The sequence below is a fragment of the Erythrolamprus reginae genome, chromosome 1 (assembly GCF_031021105.1).
Source record: "Erythrolamprus reginae isolate rEryReg1 chromosome 1, rEryReg1.hap1, whole genome shotgun sequence".
NCBI classification, from domain to species: domain Eukaryota; kingdom Metazoa; phylum Chordata; class Lepidosauria; order Squamata; family Dipsadidae; genus Erythrolamprus; species Erythrolamprus reginae.
In genome coordinates, this window is record NC_091950.1 from 421,110,083 (window position 1) to 421,125,642 (window position 15,560).

General features: G+C 49.4%; 1 protein-coding gene across 2 annotated transcripts in view; it reads right to left on the bottom strand.

Moving 5' to 3' along the window:
- Nucleotides 1-1,490: 1,490 nt before the first annotated feature.
- Nucleotides 1,491-15,560, bottom strand: part of VPS53 (VPS53 subunit of GARP complex) — a 63,638-nt gene continuing 49,568 nt past the window's right edge. Inside the window, exons 18-22 of one of the 2 annotated variants that reach the window (XM_070735411.1) lie at nucleotides 15,220-15,368; nucleotides 13,606-13,675; nucleotides 10,928-11,065; nucleotides 6,666-6,770; nucleotides 1,491-5,243 (exon numbers count right to left, since the gene is read on the bottom strand). In XM_070735411.1, the coding sequence (XP_070591512.1) occupies nucleotides 5,073-5,243; nucleotides 6,666-6,770; nucleotides 10,928-11,065; nucleotides 13,606-13,675; nucleotides 15,220-15,368 (633 nt within the window). In that variant the 3' untranslated portion in view covers nucleotides 1,491-5,072. The remainder of the gene's footprint in view (nucleotides 5,244-6,665; nucleotides 6,771-10,927; nucleotides 11,066-13,605; nucleotides 13,676-15,219; nucleotides 15,369-15,560) is intronic. The other variant, XM_070735412.1, reaches the window with a different exon arrangement.

Consider the following 15,560-nt stretch of genomic DNA (forward strand, 5'->3'; position numbering starts at 1 on the left):
GCAGGCTCTTCCATAGTTTCTCTCTGTGAAGAATATTTTTCAAGCCCTAAGTCTTTGCAGGGTTTTTTTCATTGCTCTAACTTGCTCCGAGTAAGTTTCTTTCCAGCCCGAATCAGGTGCTAACGATGTTCCCAGCTTTTACTGGCTTGCAAGCTCTTTCATTATTCCTCTCTGTGAAAAATGTTTTCAAAACTCTGCCTTTGTAAGTTTTTTTCCATTCCTCTACTTGCTCTGAATGTTTCTTTCCAGGTGCTCATGATGTTCCCAGCTCTTACTGGCTTACAAGCTTTTTCATTGTTACTCCCTCTGAATAAGATTTTTTAAAAGCCCTTAACCAGGGGATAAAATAATGTGCTGAAGCTGACCAGACTAAGGACGTTAGCCAGATGAATACCTGGTAAGCAGATTCTTTTCCCTATTTTCCTCCCCAAAAACTAAGGTACGTCTTATACTCCGAAAAAATATGGTAGCTGGGATTTGTAGTCAAAATAAACATTTTTTTCCTCTGGGAACCAAGGTCATTCCAACCGGTAGCTGGGAGAGGAGGAGCAAAGTAACCAAGCAACCGACCAGCACTTCTATTGGACAATGTGAGTGATGACTTGGGGAAAAGGGGCAAAGACATTCTCTTTTAATTAGGTGAAAACTGGGGGAACTTTCAGAGTCGGGTTTCACCACTTGTGCCAATATGATGTATCCAATAAAGTTGTTCTTTGCGGAATCTATCTGCCTCAGAGTTCTTGCTATGGGTGCATTACTTGGAACGCACACACGCACATACACACGCACAAACCCCCCCCCCACACAGACAGTGTCACATGATCATAGTTGGGAACCAGGACCCTAGACCAGGGGTAGGGAAAGTTGGCTCTTTTATGACATGTGGACTTCAACTCCCAGAATTCTTGAGCTAGCATGATTGGCTCAGGAATTCTGGGAGTTGAAGTCCACAAATCATAGAAGAGCCAACTTTGCCTACCCCTGCCCTAGGCTCACCTGTGCGGCCATTTGCAGTATTTGGCGGTTTACATGACCACAATTTTCAATGAGGGTTTTTTGGGGGTGTTTTCTGGTGTTTCCTTCCTGTAACTTTGGAAAACAAAACACCCACTGGTGTTTTTAATGCCCGTCGCAAAAAATGCCAAAATGTTGGTTTCAGCCACATGTGATGCCTCGTCTTATGGCCAGAATGACTTACGACCGTAATTCCCATCTTAATTATGGTCATAATTTGAGGGCTACCTATCGTCGTGTTTATTTCTTTATTTTCATTGGTCGTGTGGATTGATAGAGCCACCCACCTCACCTGTGAAAGACCAGGACAAGAATAAAAAGGAAGGGAACAAAAGAGGAAATGAAGGAATAACAAAAAGAGCAGAATAAGAACAAATCGGCCGCTGAGCTCAGTCTAATCTGAGTCTAATGTGGTATCTCCCAAACTTTTATCCTTAACGGAAAAACCCAACAAACTGAAACCAAACGCACAAAGAGACTGGAGAATCCACTTTATTAACAGGAAATATACAACTTGAGGAATCTTAATTATTAGCCAAAAGGGTGTGATAAATTAGGCAACTGTTTAAAATGAATGGGAAGGAAGGGAGGAAGAAAAATAGGGAGAGAAGACAGATGGATGGATGGATGATGGAGATAGAAATGGAAATATAGATAGATGGTAGATAGATGATAGATGGTGGAAGGAAGGAACAAAGGGAAGGAAAGAAGGAAGGAGAAAAAACAATAGAGAAGAAACAGAGAAGAAAAAAAGAAAGAGAAAGAAAAAAAGAAAAAAAGAAAGAGGAAGGAAGGAACAAAAGGAAGGGAGGAAGGAAAGAAAAGAAATGATAAAGAAACAGGGAAAGAAAGAAGGAAAGAAAGAAAGAGGAAGGAAGGAAGGAACAAAAGGAAGGGAGGAAGGAAAGAAAAGAATTGATAAAGAAACAGGGAAAGAAAGGAAAGAAAGAAAAAAGAAGAGGAAGGAAGGAAGGAAGGAAGGAAGGAAGGAAGGAGGGGAGACGAATGAAAGGATGGAAAAATAGGAAGGAAAAAAATAGAAAAAAGAAAGGAAGAAAGAGGGAGGAAAAGAAAGGAGTGAAGAAAGAAGGAAATAAAAGACTTATTTACAAGGCAAACGAAGTTCCTTTCTCAAGGAGGCCAAGCCCTCTTCCTGAGCCTTCTGCAACCTGATAGTAAAACGAGGCCAGGAGAGGCAAAGGCCGGGATGCCGGCAGGCCCCCTCTCCGCTACTCTCAGGACGCCCATAAAAACCAGGCAGGTCCCGGTTACACCTTCCTTGATGAGGCCTTTCCTTTCGCAAGCCGATCGAGGGCAAATATTGCTCACCTTGGATCGCAACCAAGCGGGGCCAAGGGCCAAAGGAAGGGCACCCTGCCTGCTCGGGATGTCAACGGCTTTTTGCTTTGTGTGTGTGTGTGTGTGTGCGTGAGTGAGAGCAATTTTCTCAAACCCCCTGAATTTGCAAGGGGGGATCCACCTCCGAAGGCCCCTCCTAGAGGAAAAAGAAGGCTCATTGTGTTATTTAAAAAAAAATGCAAACTCCAGCAGCTGCAAGAATTTGGGGGGATAAGGCGGAACCTCTACCCCCCCATTTTTTAATGAATGCACCGCATGGAAAGCAGCTCCAGGGTTTTGTAAGAGTGAAATTTAGGGGGGTGGGGGGTGGAAGCAGAGGTGGGCAGCCAAGGTGGAACGGTGACGTGAGCTCGCCCCTGTGGCTCTGAGTGCTAGCGGAGTCCAGCAAAATTCCGCTACTGCGCCTGGGCAGGTAGCAAAATCGTGCGCGGACATGCAGGGGCGCCCTTGTATGCTCGCCCGCGTGACTCTGACTGCTATCGGAGTCCAGCGTAATTCCGCCACTGCGCCTGGGCAGGTAGCGGAATTACGCTGGACTCCGCTAGCACTCAGAACCACAGGGACGAACCCATGTCACTGTTCCACCTTAGCCACCCACTTGTGGGTGGTAGGTTCCCTAGCATGGAGTGATGCTGGCAGCGGGTTGCTACCGGCGCAGTAGCAGATTATGCACAAGTAGCAGCCGACAGATTGCGCAATTTGAGCACGGCCACTCCAGTAACAGCCTTACGGGTGCCGCCATCTTTAAAAATCATTTTTTGGGAATTTTCACTTCGTGGGCATGCGCAGAAAGAGGACGTGTGAGTGAGAAGAGATTTCGTTGATTTTTTTTTTGCTGAAATGTTGCACGGGCGCGCATCCCTTACAAGAGTTTTGGTGTGTTTCTTTGCTTCTTGCGCATGCGTGGAAGCACGGTGGGGTGTGTGTCTCACATGGGCACATAGCACGCAGAAATGCACGACAACCGAAGCTGCGCGCACTGCGCACCGGTAGCAGCGGTAAATGCAACCCGCCCCCTGGAGTGATGGTAGGCTCTGGCCAACAAATTTTGGAGTGCAAAGGTTTTGAAAACGTTTTTGTCACTGGAAAGCAAGAGAGGGGGAAATGAAAAATCGGGGCAGATGTTTTCAACACACCTCAAGGCCATTCCACACATCCAGAAATTCTCAAGGAAGGGGGGGAAAGTCTCTTGAAAATAAAAAGAAAAGATCCAGGAATGCAGGAAGTTTTAAAACAAAAACCGCTCGCTCAGGACAAATGAAGTAACATTAAAAAGGAAAATAAAACAAATGAACAGCAGATAATTTTGAAAAGTACACGCAGAGACACACAAAGAACCAAGGGCTGTGCGCATTCTGACTTGGGGGGGAAAAAAAACTGGCGGCCTCCCACACGGGTTTTTTGTTAAAAATAAAAATAAATCCGGGATAGTAGCTAATAAAAACCAGTAGCTAATAAAATTCTGGCTGCAGGAACTTTCATTGTTTGGACCAAATCGCGGGTGAAAATGCCCCGAGTTCGCTCATGCGCTGTCGGTCGTCGGGAGAACTAGTCGCGAAGCGGGAATGAGGCTCCGCCCACTTGCCCGGACGCCGCCATTTGGGTTCCTTTACCCTCTGCTAATGCGCCAGAATGCTCCGCGCGTGCGCACGGGATAAAAGAACCCAAATGGCGGCATGCGGGCAGGTGGGCGGAGCCTTGTGCGGCCTCTCCTGACAACCGATAGCGCACGAGCGAACCGGGAACATTTCTGAATCCGAGGTTGGCGAGATCTGGATGAATCTCGGAAGAGATTTTTGCTTGGGTCAAGTTAGCCAGTGAAGGGAGACAAGAAGTTTAGTTTCTGCGCTCCGATTGCAGAAAAAATGGGACATTGGTGGTGGTGGGAATTTGGGGGTAGAAAGAACCCAGTAGGAAATTAACTTGTCCAATGGGTTTATGGAGTGGGGCTGCTGAATGAAATCTAAATTGAAATTTGCAGGGCCCCCCCCCCCACTGAAATTAACTATGAAATTTCCCGGAATTGATTTTTGAAATTGACTGAAATTTCTTCTGGAATTGACAATTTCCGAAGCAGACTGGGCCCCAATGAGTTTTGTTCTGAGCTACTTAAAAGACTGTCAATGTCCCCCTCTTCCCCCCACCCCCTAATCCTAGAAAGTTTAAACTGTGTGGAACTTCAATTCGCAGAATTCTGGGAGTTGGAAGTCCGCGTAGTTGAAAGTCGCTGAGGTTGGGAAACGCCGAAGTTGATAGAACCATCGCTGAGTGACGCTTGGGAAAGCAGCTCGGAGAAGAAAAAAAATACCCATGGGAAGAGAAAGGAGAGAAGGGTCTACGGAAGAGGAGGAGGACTCTCCTTTCCTGGGTCCATGTGAATTTTTTTTTTTGCATCTGGAACATCTCAAAAGGAGATTCCCACCATGCACAGAGACAGAGACCTCCCTCTTAAATATAAAACGGACCCTTGCAAAAATTCCAGTGATCTCATTTCTGAAAATAAGACCGTGGCCATTGCAACTTCCTGCCCCAAATTAGGAACCGGCCTGGTGAATTGGAGAAATCATCCGGTGCCTGATTTCTGCTATCCGGGAAGCCCTCGATGGGCGGTAGGTATACACAGCCTGCAACCAACAATTTACGTTTGGACCGCGGTGCCTTCAGCGGCTGGAGAAGACAGATGGCGAGGTAGTAAGCAGCTAGAGTCTTTTCTTGATCAGTTTTTCCAGTTTGCGGATACGGGAAGATTCCTGCTCCGGCGTTGGGGCCGTCAGGGAGACGCAGCTGCCGGTTTCGGGGCCCGAGGGAAGAGTCGGGAGCCTCTGGCGGAATAAGTCCAACATGCTACTTTGCTCACTTCGCTTGAGACCCTGTAGAGACATTGGGAGACGGGGGGGGGGGGGACGAGGAAGAGGAGGTGGTGACTGTAGGCGAAACTCAGAACTTGCGCTAATGTGGGCTTTGCAGGACCTCCAAGGCTGAGGATAGAAACATAGAAGATTGACGGCAGAAAAAAGACCTAATGGTCCATCTACTCTGCCCTTATACTATTTCCTGTATTTTATCTTACAATGGATATATGTTTATCCCAGGCATGTTTCAATTCAGTTCCTGTGGATTTACCAACCACGTCTGCTGGAAGTTTGTTCCAAGCATCTACTAGTCATAGAAACATAGAAGACTGACGGCAGAAAAAGACCTCATGGTCCATCTAGTCTGCCCTTATACTATTTCCTGTGTTTTATCTTAGGATGGAGATATGTTTATCCCAGGCATGTTTAAATTCAGTTCCTGTGGATTTGCCAACCACGTCTGCTGGAAGTTTGTTCCAAGGATCTACGACTCTTTCAGTCAAATAATATTTTCTTATGTTTATTTATTTATTTTATTGGATTTGTATGCCGCCCCTCTCCGTAGACTTGGGGCGGGTAACAACAGTAATAAAAAACAGCATGTAAATCTGATACTAAAACAACTAAAAAACCCTTATTGTAAAACCAAACATACATACATACAAACAAACATACCATACTGCGTCTTCGCCTCCGCCCAGCTCTGCAGCTAAGAGGCAGCAGCCATGCACCCCTTCCCAGGTAAAAGTCGGCCGGGCGCCATGGATGCCTGGGAGGGCGAGGGGGTGGATGGCTGCTGTCACCGCCGGGCCAGGCTCGTGGCACACCTGACACGAGGGCCCCCGCGGAGAAGTAAGAGGCCCGCTCGTCGCACCCCACCCCCCACCCCACGGAGGTTTGGAGGCCTAGCAGCGGGCCGCGCCACCAGCCCTTTTTGTCGGCACCCCCTCCTCACGGGGGCTTAAAGGCCTAGCGGCAGGATGGCAGCCAGCCCTCTTTCTCGGCAACCCCCCCCCCCCCGGAGGCTTACCTTACCCGGCCAGCAGCTAAACAACCGTTTGGCTGCCGAGGGGCGGGGCCGGGGAGGAGACAATCCGGAATTTAAGGGGCGGGAAGAAAGCGGGCCTGCAATTGGCCGGCCCCTTTCTTTCCCGCCTTTCCTTAAGGAACTGTTGCTGCCCTATGTTGTAGAGCAGCAGCAGTTCTCATTTCAAATTTCAGCGCGGAGGTCGGTCCTCCGCGCTAAATTTGAAATTCCCTGGGCTGAGAGGTAAAAACCTCTGCGCTATAGCGCACTGCGCAGCTTAGAGGGAACTATGGCCATGAGGTCTTTTTCTGCCGTCAATCTTCTATGTTTCTATGTTTCCCATTGTTTTTCTTATGTCTCCAGAGAACTAGAACAGCGTTCTCGCTTACCGCTTGCCCTGGCGCCCAACTCACCTTCATCTCCAGAATCTTCTGGAAGGTGTCAATGGTGCAGTCGGAGAGGAGCTTGATGTAGTTGTCTACAAAGATCACAGGTGGCTCGTGGGGGGCCATCACGACCTACAGGCGCGGAAGAACAGCTGGTTAGAAGCGCCCTGGTGGTACGGTGGTTAGAATGCAGGATTGCGGGCAAACTCTGCCCACTGCAAGCAGTTCGACCCGGCTCAAAGTTGATTCAGTCTTCAGTCCTTCCGCTGTTAGGGTTGGGGTTACGTTGCTTTGAGTGCAGCACTGCAGGCTACGTCAGCTAACTGCTAGCAGACAGCTGGTCATTTATATTATTCTTTTATTTATTTTATTTTTATTTATTTTATTTATTTATTTTATTTTATTTTTTATTTTAATTTATTTATTTATTCCCTTCCATGTCTGCCCCATTCCCCCAGCACCATCCCCTTACAGCAGAAGAAGCTTCTCAGATGAGAAGCAAAACGTCTTCAAAGAAAAACCAGGAAGTCCATCTGCCACTTGGGGAAAAAAATGCCATTGGCCATAACGTTTAGATTTATATAGCGCTTCCTAGTGCTTTCCCAGCCCTCTTTAAGCAGTTTACAGAATCAGCATATACAGTGTTCCCTCGATTTTCGCGGGTTCGAACTTCGCGGATAGCCTATACCACGGTTTTTCAATAAATATTAATTAAAAAATACTTTGCGGTTTTTTTCCTATACCACCTTTTTTTCCATCTGATGATGTCATACGCCATCGCCAAACTAATAATTTTTGCAAATAAATAACAAAAAAATAATTATTGTTAATAAATAATTATATTTATAAATATCAGGATCACTATTCAATGGTGAGTACCAGTAATAATGGTAAGTAAATGGTTGTTAAGGGAATGGGAAATTGTAATTTAGGGGTTTAAAGTGTTAAGGGAAGGCTTGTGATATGGTCCATAGCCAAAAATGGTGTATTTACTTCCGCATCTCTACTTCACGGAATTTCGACTTTCGCGGGTGGTCTCGGAATGCATCCTCCGCGGAAATCGAGGGAACACTGTATTGCCCCCAACAATCTGGGTCCTCATTTGACCCACCTCGGAAGGATGGGAAGGGTGAATCAATCTGGAGCCGGTGGTGACATTTGAACTGCTGAACTACAGGTAGCAGTTAGCTGAAGTAGCTTGCAATGCTGCGCTCTAACCACTGTGCCACATGCGCTCTTAAATGCCACCTTTAGGCCAAGTTTCCCTATCCAATTCCAGCCTCTCTTTCTGATTTTTTCCAGGAACAGCTCCTTCTGTCTTCCCGGAGGCCAACCCCGGAATTGGAGAAGCCGTTTTAGAAGGGGAGGGTGCGGGTGGGTAGGAAATTGAAGGGGCTGCCCCCACCCAGGCACGAAGCAGCTGTCGCTGGCCTTGCCTAGGATCTAATTGGAAATGCTGAAGGAAAATCCGGCCTGGGAAAGACCTCAGCTCTGAATTGGGAGGGAGGAATTTGGGGAAGGGCTCGGGCATTTCTCTCCCTTTAAAAGCAAAGGACAACATGACTAGGCACAACTGGGTGTGGAGAAAGAAGGGGAAGAGAGGCAGATTTGCCTAGTGGTTAAAGAACCAGGCTAGAAACTGGGTGATGGTGAGTTCTATTCCTATCTTAGGCATGAGAGCCTGCTGGGTGACTTTGGACTAATCACCAGGAGACGGTGAGTTCTAGTCCCCGACTTAAGCTTGAAAGTCAACTGGGTAACTTTGGACCAATCAACAGGAGACGGGGAATTCTAGTGCCACCTTAAGTATGAAAGCAGGCTGGGTAACTTTGGGCCAATCAACAGGAGACGGGGAATTCTAGTGCCACCTTAAGTATGAAAGCAGGCTGGGTAACTTTGGGCCAATCACCAGGAGACGGTGAATTCTAGTGCCACCTTAAGTATGAAAGCAGGCTGGGTGGCTTTGGGCCGATCACCAGGAGACGGTGAGTTCTAGTCCCGCCTTAAGCTTGAAAGTCAACTGGTTGACTTTGGGCCAATCACCAGGAGACAGTGAGTTCTAGTCCCGCCTTAAGCTTGAAAGTCAACTGGGTGACTTTCGGCCAATCACCAAGAGACAGTGAGTTCTAGTCCCGCCTTAAGCTTGAAAGTCAACTGGGTGACTTTGGGCCAATCACCAGGAGACGGTGAGTTCTAGTCCCGCCTTAAGCTTGAAAGTCAACTGGGTGACTTTGGGCCAATCATCAGGAGACGGTGAGTTCTAGTCCCGCCTTAAGCTTGAAAGTCAACTGGGTGACTTTGTGCCGATCACCAGGAGACAGTGAGTTCTAGTCCCGCCTTAAGCTTGAAAGTCAACTGGGTGACTTTGGGCCAATCACCAGGAGACGGTGAGTTCTAGTCCCGCCTTAAGCTTGAAAGTCAACTGGGTGACTTTGGCCAATCACCAGGAGACGGTGAGTTCTAGTCCCGCCTTAAGCTTGAAAGTCAACTGGGTGACTTTGGGCCGATCACCAGGAGACAGTGAGTTCTAGTCCCGCCTTAAGCTTGAAAGTCAACTGGGTGACTTTGTGCCAATCACCAGGAGACGGTGAGTTCTAGTCCCGCCTTAAGCTTGAAAGTCAACTGGGTGACTTTGGGCCGATCACCAGGAGACAGTGAGTTCTAGTCTCGCCTTCAGCTTGAAAGTCAACTGGGTGGCTTTGGGCCAATCACCAGGAGACGGTGAGTTCTAGTCCCGCCTTAAGCTTGAAAGTCAACTGGGTGACTTTGGGCCGATCAACAGGAGATGGTGAATTCTAGTGCCACCTTAAGTATGAAAGCAGGCTGGGTAACTTTGGGCCAATCACCAGGAGACGGTGAATTCTAGTGCCACCTTAAGTATGAAAGCAGGCTGGGTGGCTTTGGGCCGATCACCAGGAGACGGTGAGTTCTAGTCCCGCCTTAAGCTTGAAAGTCAACTGGTTGACTTTGGGCCAATCACCAGGAGACGGTGAGTTCTAGTCCCGCCTTAAGCTTGAAAGTCAACTGGGTGACTTTGGGCCAATGCACCAGGAGACGGTGAGTTCTAGTCCCGCCTTAAGCTTGAAAGTCAACTGGGTGACTTTGGGCCGATCACCAGGAGACAGTGAGTTCTAGTCCCGCCTTAAGCTTGAAAGTCAACTGGGTGACTTTGGGCCAATCACCAGGAGACGGTGAGTTCTAGTCCCGCCTTAAGCTTGAAAGTCAACTGGGTGACTTTGGGCCGATCACCAGGAGACGGTGAGTTCTAGTCCCGCCTTAAGCTTGAAAGTCAACTGGGTGACTTTGGGCCAATCACCAGGAGACGGTGAGTTCTAGTCCCGCCTTAAGCTTGAAAGTCAACTGGGTGACTTTGGGCCGATCACCAGGAGACAGTGAGTTCTAGTCTTGCCTTCAGCTTGAAAGTCAACTGGGTGGCTTTGGGCCAATCACCAGGAGATGGTGAGTTCTAGTCCCGCCTTCAGCTTGAAAGTCAACTGGGTGGCTTTGGGCCAATCACGAGGAGACGGTGAGTTCTAGTCCCGCCTTAAGCTTGAAAGTCAACTGGGTGGCTTTGGGCCGATCACCAGGAGACAGTGAGTTCTAGTCCCGCCTTAAGCTTGAAAGTCAACTGGGTGGCTTTGGGCCGATCACCAGGAGACGGTGAGTTCTAGTCCCGCCTTAAGCTTGAAAGTCAACTGGGTGACTTTGGGCCGATCACCAGGAGACGGTGAGTTCTAGTCCCGCCTTAAGCTTGAAAGTCAACTGGGTGACTTTGGGCCAATCACCAGGAGATGGTGAATTCTAGTCCCACCTTAAGCTTGAAAGTCAACTGGGTGACTTTGGGCCGATCACCAGGAGACAGTGAGTTCTAGTCTCGCCTTATGCTTTAAAGTCAACTGGATGACTTTGGGCCAATCACCAGGAGACGGTGAATTCTAGTCCCACCTTAAGCTTGAAAGTCAACTGGGTGGCTTTGGGCCGATCACCAGGAGACAGTGAGTTCTAGTCCCGACTTAAGCTTGAAAGTCAACTGGGTGGCTTTGGGCCGATCACCAGGAGACGGTGAATTCTAGTTCCACCTTAGGTATGAAAGCCGCTGCTGACAGGGTTGTTGTTATGGGGAAAATAGGAGCAGGAAAGAGTATTAGACACGTTTGCTGCCTGGAGTTAGTTGTTAAAAACCACTAAACAAACAAAGAAATAAATTCAGGCAGGTAACCCTGTCCCCTCCTTCCACCCTCAAAAATCCTTCGGAGGGCCAGGCGGTCTAAAAGCAAGGAAAGCCCTACCTTGAGGATCATCTCGGCCCGCGTCATGCCCTTGACCACGATCTTTGTGTAGCTGGCGGGCGCCTTCCTCACCACCTGCGAGCCGATGGATGGCAGGTCCAGCAGGACCATTTTCAGGGAATGAGTGTCCAGCAGCAGCTGAAGAAGATCATAAGGGTGAGGATGAAATGACATTTTGTATACAGTTGTGCCTCTACTTACGAACTTAATTCGTTCCGTGACCAGGTTCGTAAGTAGAAAAGTTTGTAAGAAGAAGCAATTTTTCCCATAGGAATCAATGTAAAAGCAAATAATGCCTATGATTGGGGAAACCACAGGGAGGGTGGAGGCCCTGTTTCCTCCTATGAGATTCCTAGAGAGGCCCCACAGAGGCTTCTCCCCACCTCTTCCGGCCCTGTTTCCTCCCAGGAGATTCCTAGAGAGGCCCCACGGAGGCTTCTCCCTGCCCTTTCGGCCCTGTTTCCTCCCAGGAGATTCCAAGAGAGGCCCCACGGAGGCTTCTCCCTGCCTTTTCCCGCCCTGTTTCTTCCCAGGAGATTCCTAGAGAGGCCCCAACGCAGGCTTCTCCCCGCCTTTTCCGGCTCTGTTTCCTTCCAGGAGATTCCTAGAGAGGCCCCACAGAGGCTTCTTCCCACCTTTTCCAGGCCTGTTTCCTCCCAGGAGATTCCTAGAGAGGCCCCACGGAGGCTTCTCCCTGCCTTTTCGGCCCTGTTTCCTCCCAGGAGATTCCTAGAGAGGCCCCACGGAGGCTTCTCCCTGCCTTTTCCGGCCCTGTTTCTTCCCAGGAGATTCCTAGAGAGGCCCCAACGCAGGCTTCTCCCCGCCTTTTCCGGCTCCGTTTCCTTCGAGGAGATTCCTAGAGAGGCCCCACAGAGGCTTCTCTCCACCTTTTCCAGGCCTGTTTCCTCCCAGGAGATTCCTAGAGAGGCCCCACGGAGACTTCTCCCCACCTTTTTTCAGAAGAGGAGGAGGAGGAGAGGGAAGGGGAAAAGGAGGAGGAGGAGGATGGGAAAGAGAAGGGGAAGAAGAGGAGGAGGAAGAGGAGGAGAAGGAAGAGAAAGAGGAGGAGGAGAAGGGGAAGAAGAGGAGGAGGAAGAGGAGGAGAAGGAAGAGAAAGAGGAGGAGGAGAAGAGGAAGAAGAGGAGGAGGAGGAGAAAGAGGAGGAGGAGAAGGGGAAGAAGAGGAGAAGGAAGAGGAGGAGGAGGAAGAGAAAGAGGAGGAGGAGAAGAGGAAGAAGAGGAGGAGAAAGAGGAGGAGGAGAAGGGGAAGAAGAGAAGGAAGAGGAGGAGGAGGAAGAGAAAGAGGAGGAGGAGAAGAGGAAGAAGAGGAGGAGGAGGAGAAAGAGGAGGAGGAGAAGGGGAAGAAGAGGAGAAGGAAGAGGAGGAGGAGGAAGAGAAAGAGGAGGAGGAGAAGGGGAAGAAGAGGAGGAGGAAGAGGAGGAGGAGGAAGAGAAAGAGGAGGAGGAGAAGGGGAAGAAGAGGAGAAGGAAGAGTTGGAGGAGGAAGAGAAAGAGGAGGAGGAGAAGGGGAAGAAGAGGTGGAGGAAGAGGAGGAGGAGGAGAAGGGGAAGAAGAGGAGGAGGAAGAGGAGGAGAAGGAAGAGAAAGAGGAGGAGGAGAAGGGGAAGAAGAGGAGAAGGAAGAGGAGAAGGGAGAGAAAGAGGAGGAGGAGAAGGGGAAGAAGAGGAGGAGGAAGAGGAGGAGAAGGAAGAGAAAGAGGGAGGAGGAGAAGGGGAAGAAGAGGAGAAGGAAGAGGAGGAGGAGGAAGAGAAAGAGGAGGAGGAGAAGAGGAAGAAGAGGAGGAGAAAGAGGAGGAGGAGGAAGAGAAAGAGGAGGAGGAGAAGAGGAAGAAGAGGAGGAGAAAGAGGAGGAGGAGAAGGGGAAGAAGAGGAGAAGGAAGAGGAGGAGGAGGAAGAGAAAGAGGAGGAGGAGAAGAGGAAGAAGAGGAGGAGGAGGAGAAAGAGGAGGAGGAGAAGGGGAAGAAGAGGAGAAGGAAGAGGAGGAGGAGGAAGAGGAGGAGGAGAAGGGGAAGAAGAGGAGGAGGAAGAGGAGGAGGAGGAAGAGAAAGAGGAGGAGGAGAAGGGGAAGAAGAGGTGGAGGAAGAGGAGGAGGAGGAGAAGGGGAAGAAGAGGAGGAGGAAGAGGAGGAGGAGGAAGAGAAAGAGGAGGAGGAGAAGGGGAAGAGAAGGTGGAGGAAGAGGAGGAGGAGGAAGAGGAGGACCACAGTGGGGTCCTGGGTGCTCTCTGTGGTTATTTTCCTGCAGACGTTTCATGACCCAACTAAGTATCACCATCCATTCTTGAAGGTTGGTCTGGCATTAGTCCTGCGGTTAATCTCTGCATATCGGAAGTGTTGATCCAACAATCCAACAGTAAACAATCCCCCGATCCCCAAGAACACTCCCACCAACACTGACCGAGCAAGAATCTCAACAGAGAGCAAAGCCCCCTCTCCCTTCCAGCACTGACAATGCTACCTAGCTGGGTCATGAAACGTCTAGGAGCTCAAAGAGCGCCCAGGAGCCCCCAGGTATGAACACAATCTTTGCTGTGATTTTCAGTGGGTTCAACAAACGGCCTAAAAACATTTTGTGAGAAGGATTCTGCCCTCTGGGTGGAGCCAGTCTCCTCACCCCACCTTCCCAACGGCCCCTTCCCCCAGATTTTAACCCGGGGTCTCACCTGTTCGGCCCCCACCATGCTGATCGGCTTGCACTTGAAAAGGTGGTTAATGAACTTGGGGATGAAACAGCTGCAAGAAAGAAGGGAAGGGATAAAAGAGGAGCCATTCCTGCGAAGCCTAAAGGAAACACAGACCGCCAGACATTTGTGTGGCCCGGATGCAAATCCCGCACCGGGTGGGGGGACCCTTGCCTTAGGTCAGGGATGGCGAACCTTTTTTAGTTCGCGGGCCAAAAGGGTGTGTGGGTGTGTTTGCAAGCACGCACGCACAGGCCCACTACGGAGAGAGGCGGCATACAAATCTAATAAATAAATAAATAAATCCCCTCCCCCCATGCATGTACCTGCGCATGCACACAACCCCCCTCCCCATCCCCATTCATGTGCACAGACCTCACTGAAGCCTGGGACGGTGAATAAAATGGGTAAATGGGCAAGCCGGAAGTTCGGAAAACGGACTTCCGGTTTGCCCATTGTGCTGTTTTTCGCACTCTGGAGACTTCAGGGAAGCTTCCTGAAGCCTCGCAGTGCGAAAAACAGCACAACGGGCAAAACGGAAGTCCGTTTTCTGAACTTCCGGTTTTCTAAAGCCTCAGGAGTGCGAAAAACAGCGCAATGGGCAAACCAGAAGACCATTTCCCAAACTTCCGGTTTACCAAAGCCTCAGGAATGTGAAAAACAGCACAACAGGCAAACCGGAAGTCCGTTTCCTGAACTTCCATTTTCCCGAAGCCTCAGGTGTGTGAAAAACAGCACAACGGGCAAACCAGAAGTCCATTTTCCAAACTTTCGGTTTCCCGAAGCCTCAGGAATGTGAAAAACAGCACAATGGGCAAACCAGAAGTCCATTTTCCAAACTTTTGGTTTCTCGAAGCCTCAGGAATGTGAAAAACAGCACAATGGGCAAACCAGAAGTTCATTTTCCGAACTTCCAGTTTCCTGAAGCCTCAGGAGTGCAAAAAACGGCACAACGGGCAAAACGGAAGTCTGTTTTCCAAATCTCCGGTTTCCCGAAGCCGCAGGACTGTGAAAAATAGCACAATGGGCAAACCAGAAGTCCATTTTCCAAACTTTCGGTTTCCCAAAGCCTCAGGAATGTGAGAAACAGCACAACAGGCAAACCAGAAGTTTGTTTCCCGAACTTCCAGGTTCCCGAAGCCTCAGGAATGTGAAAAACAGCACAACAGGCAAATCGGAAGTCCGTTTTCCAAATTTCAGGTTTCCTGAAGCCTCAGGAGTGCGAAAAACAGCACAACGGGCAAACCAGAAGTCCGTTTTCCAAATTTCAGGTTTCCTGAAGCCTCAGGAGTGCGAAAAACAGCACAACGGGCAAACCAGAAGTCCGTTTTCCAAATTTCAGGTTTCCTGAAGCCTCAGGAGTGCGAAAAACAGCACAACGGGGAAGCCGGAACTCTGTTTTCCTGAAGCCTCCAGAGGGCGAAACAGATTTCCCCAAGGGCGAAAACCAGGTGGCTAGCGTGCACATGCGCACTGGAGCTGACATAGGGCAATGCCTCGTGTGCCCTCCGATACGGCTCCATGTGCCACCTATGGCATTCGCGCCATAGGTTCCCCATCACGGCCTCAGGCTGAAACCCCGAGCGAGGGACTCACTTGGCAAACTTGATGCAGAACTGGGTGAAATACTTCCGGGTGGAGGCCAGGTTGTCGCGTATGATGGGGACGTTCTGCTTAATGTGCAAGATGACCGACGTCACGTACGGACTCTGATCCCCCACGTGCTCCACGTTCTGCCACTGCATCTGTCGAAGTCCGTAACGATTGTAAGACAAGTAAGGAGGAGACAGCTCGACACAAGCTGGGACATCTAAAGAATTACTGCAGACTGCATTTAGGGGATAAAGTACGAGGGTCGCCCAGAAAGTAATGCACCACATTTTTTTCCTCATCCGACTGTAATGGTACGAAGGCGAAACTTTAGATATACATTATTT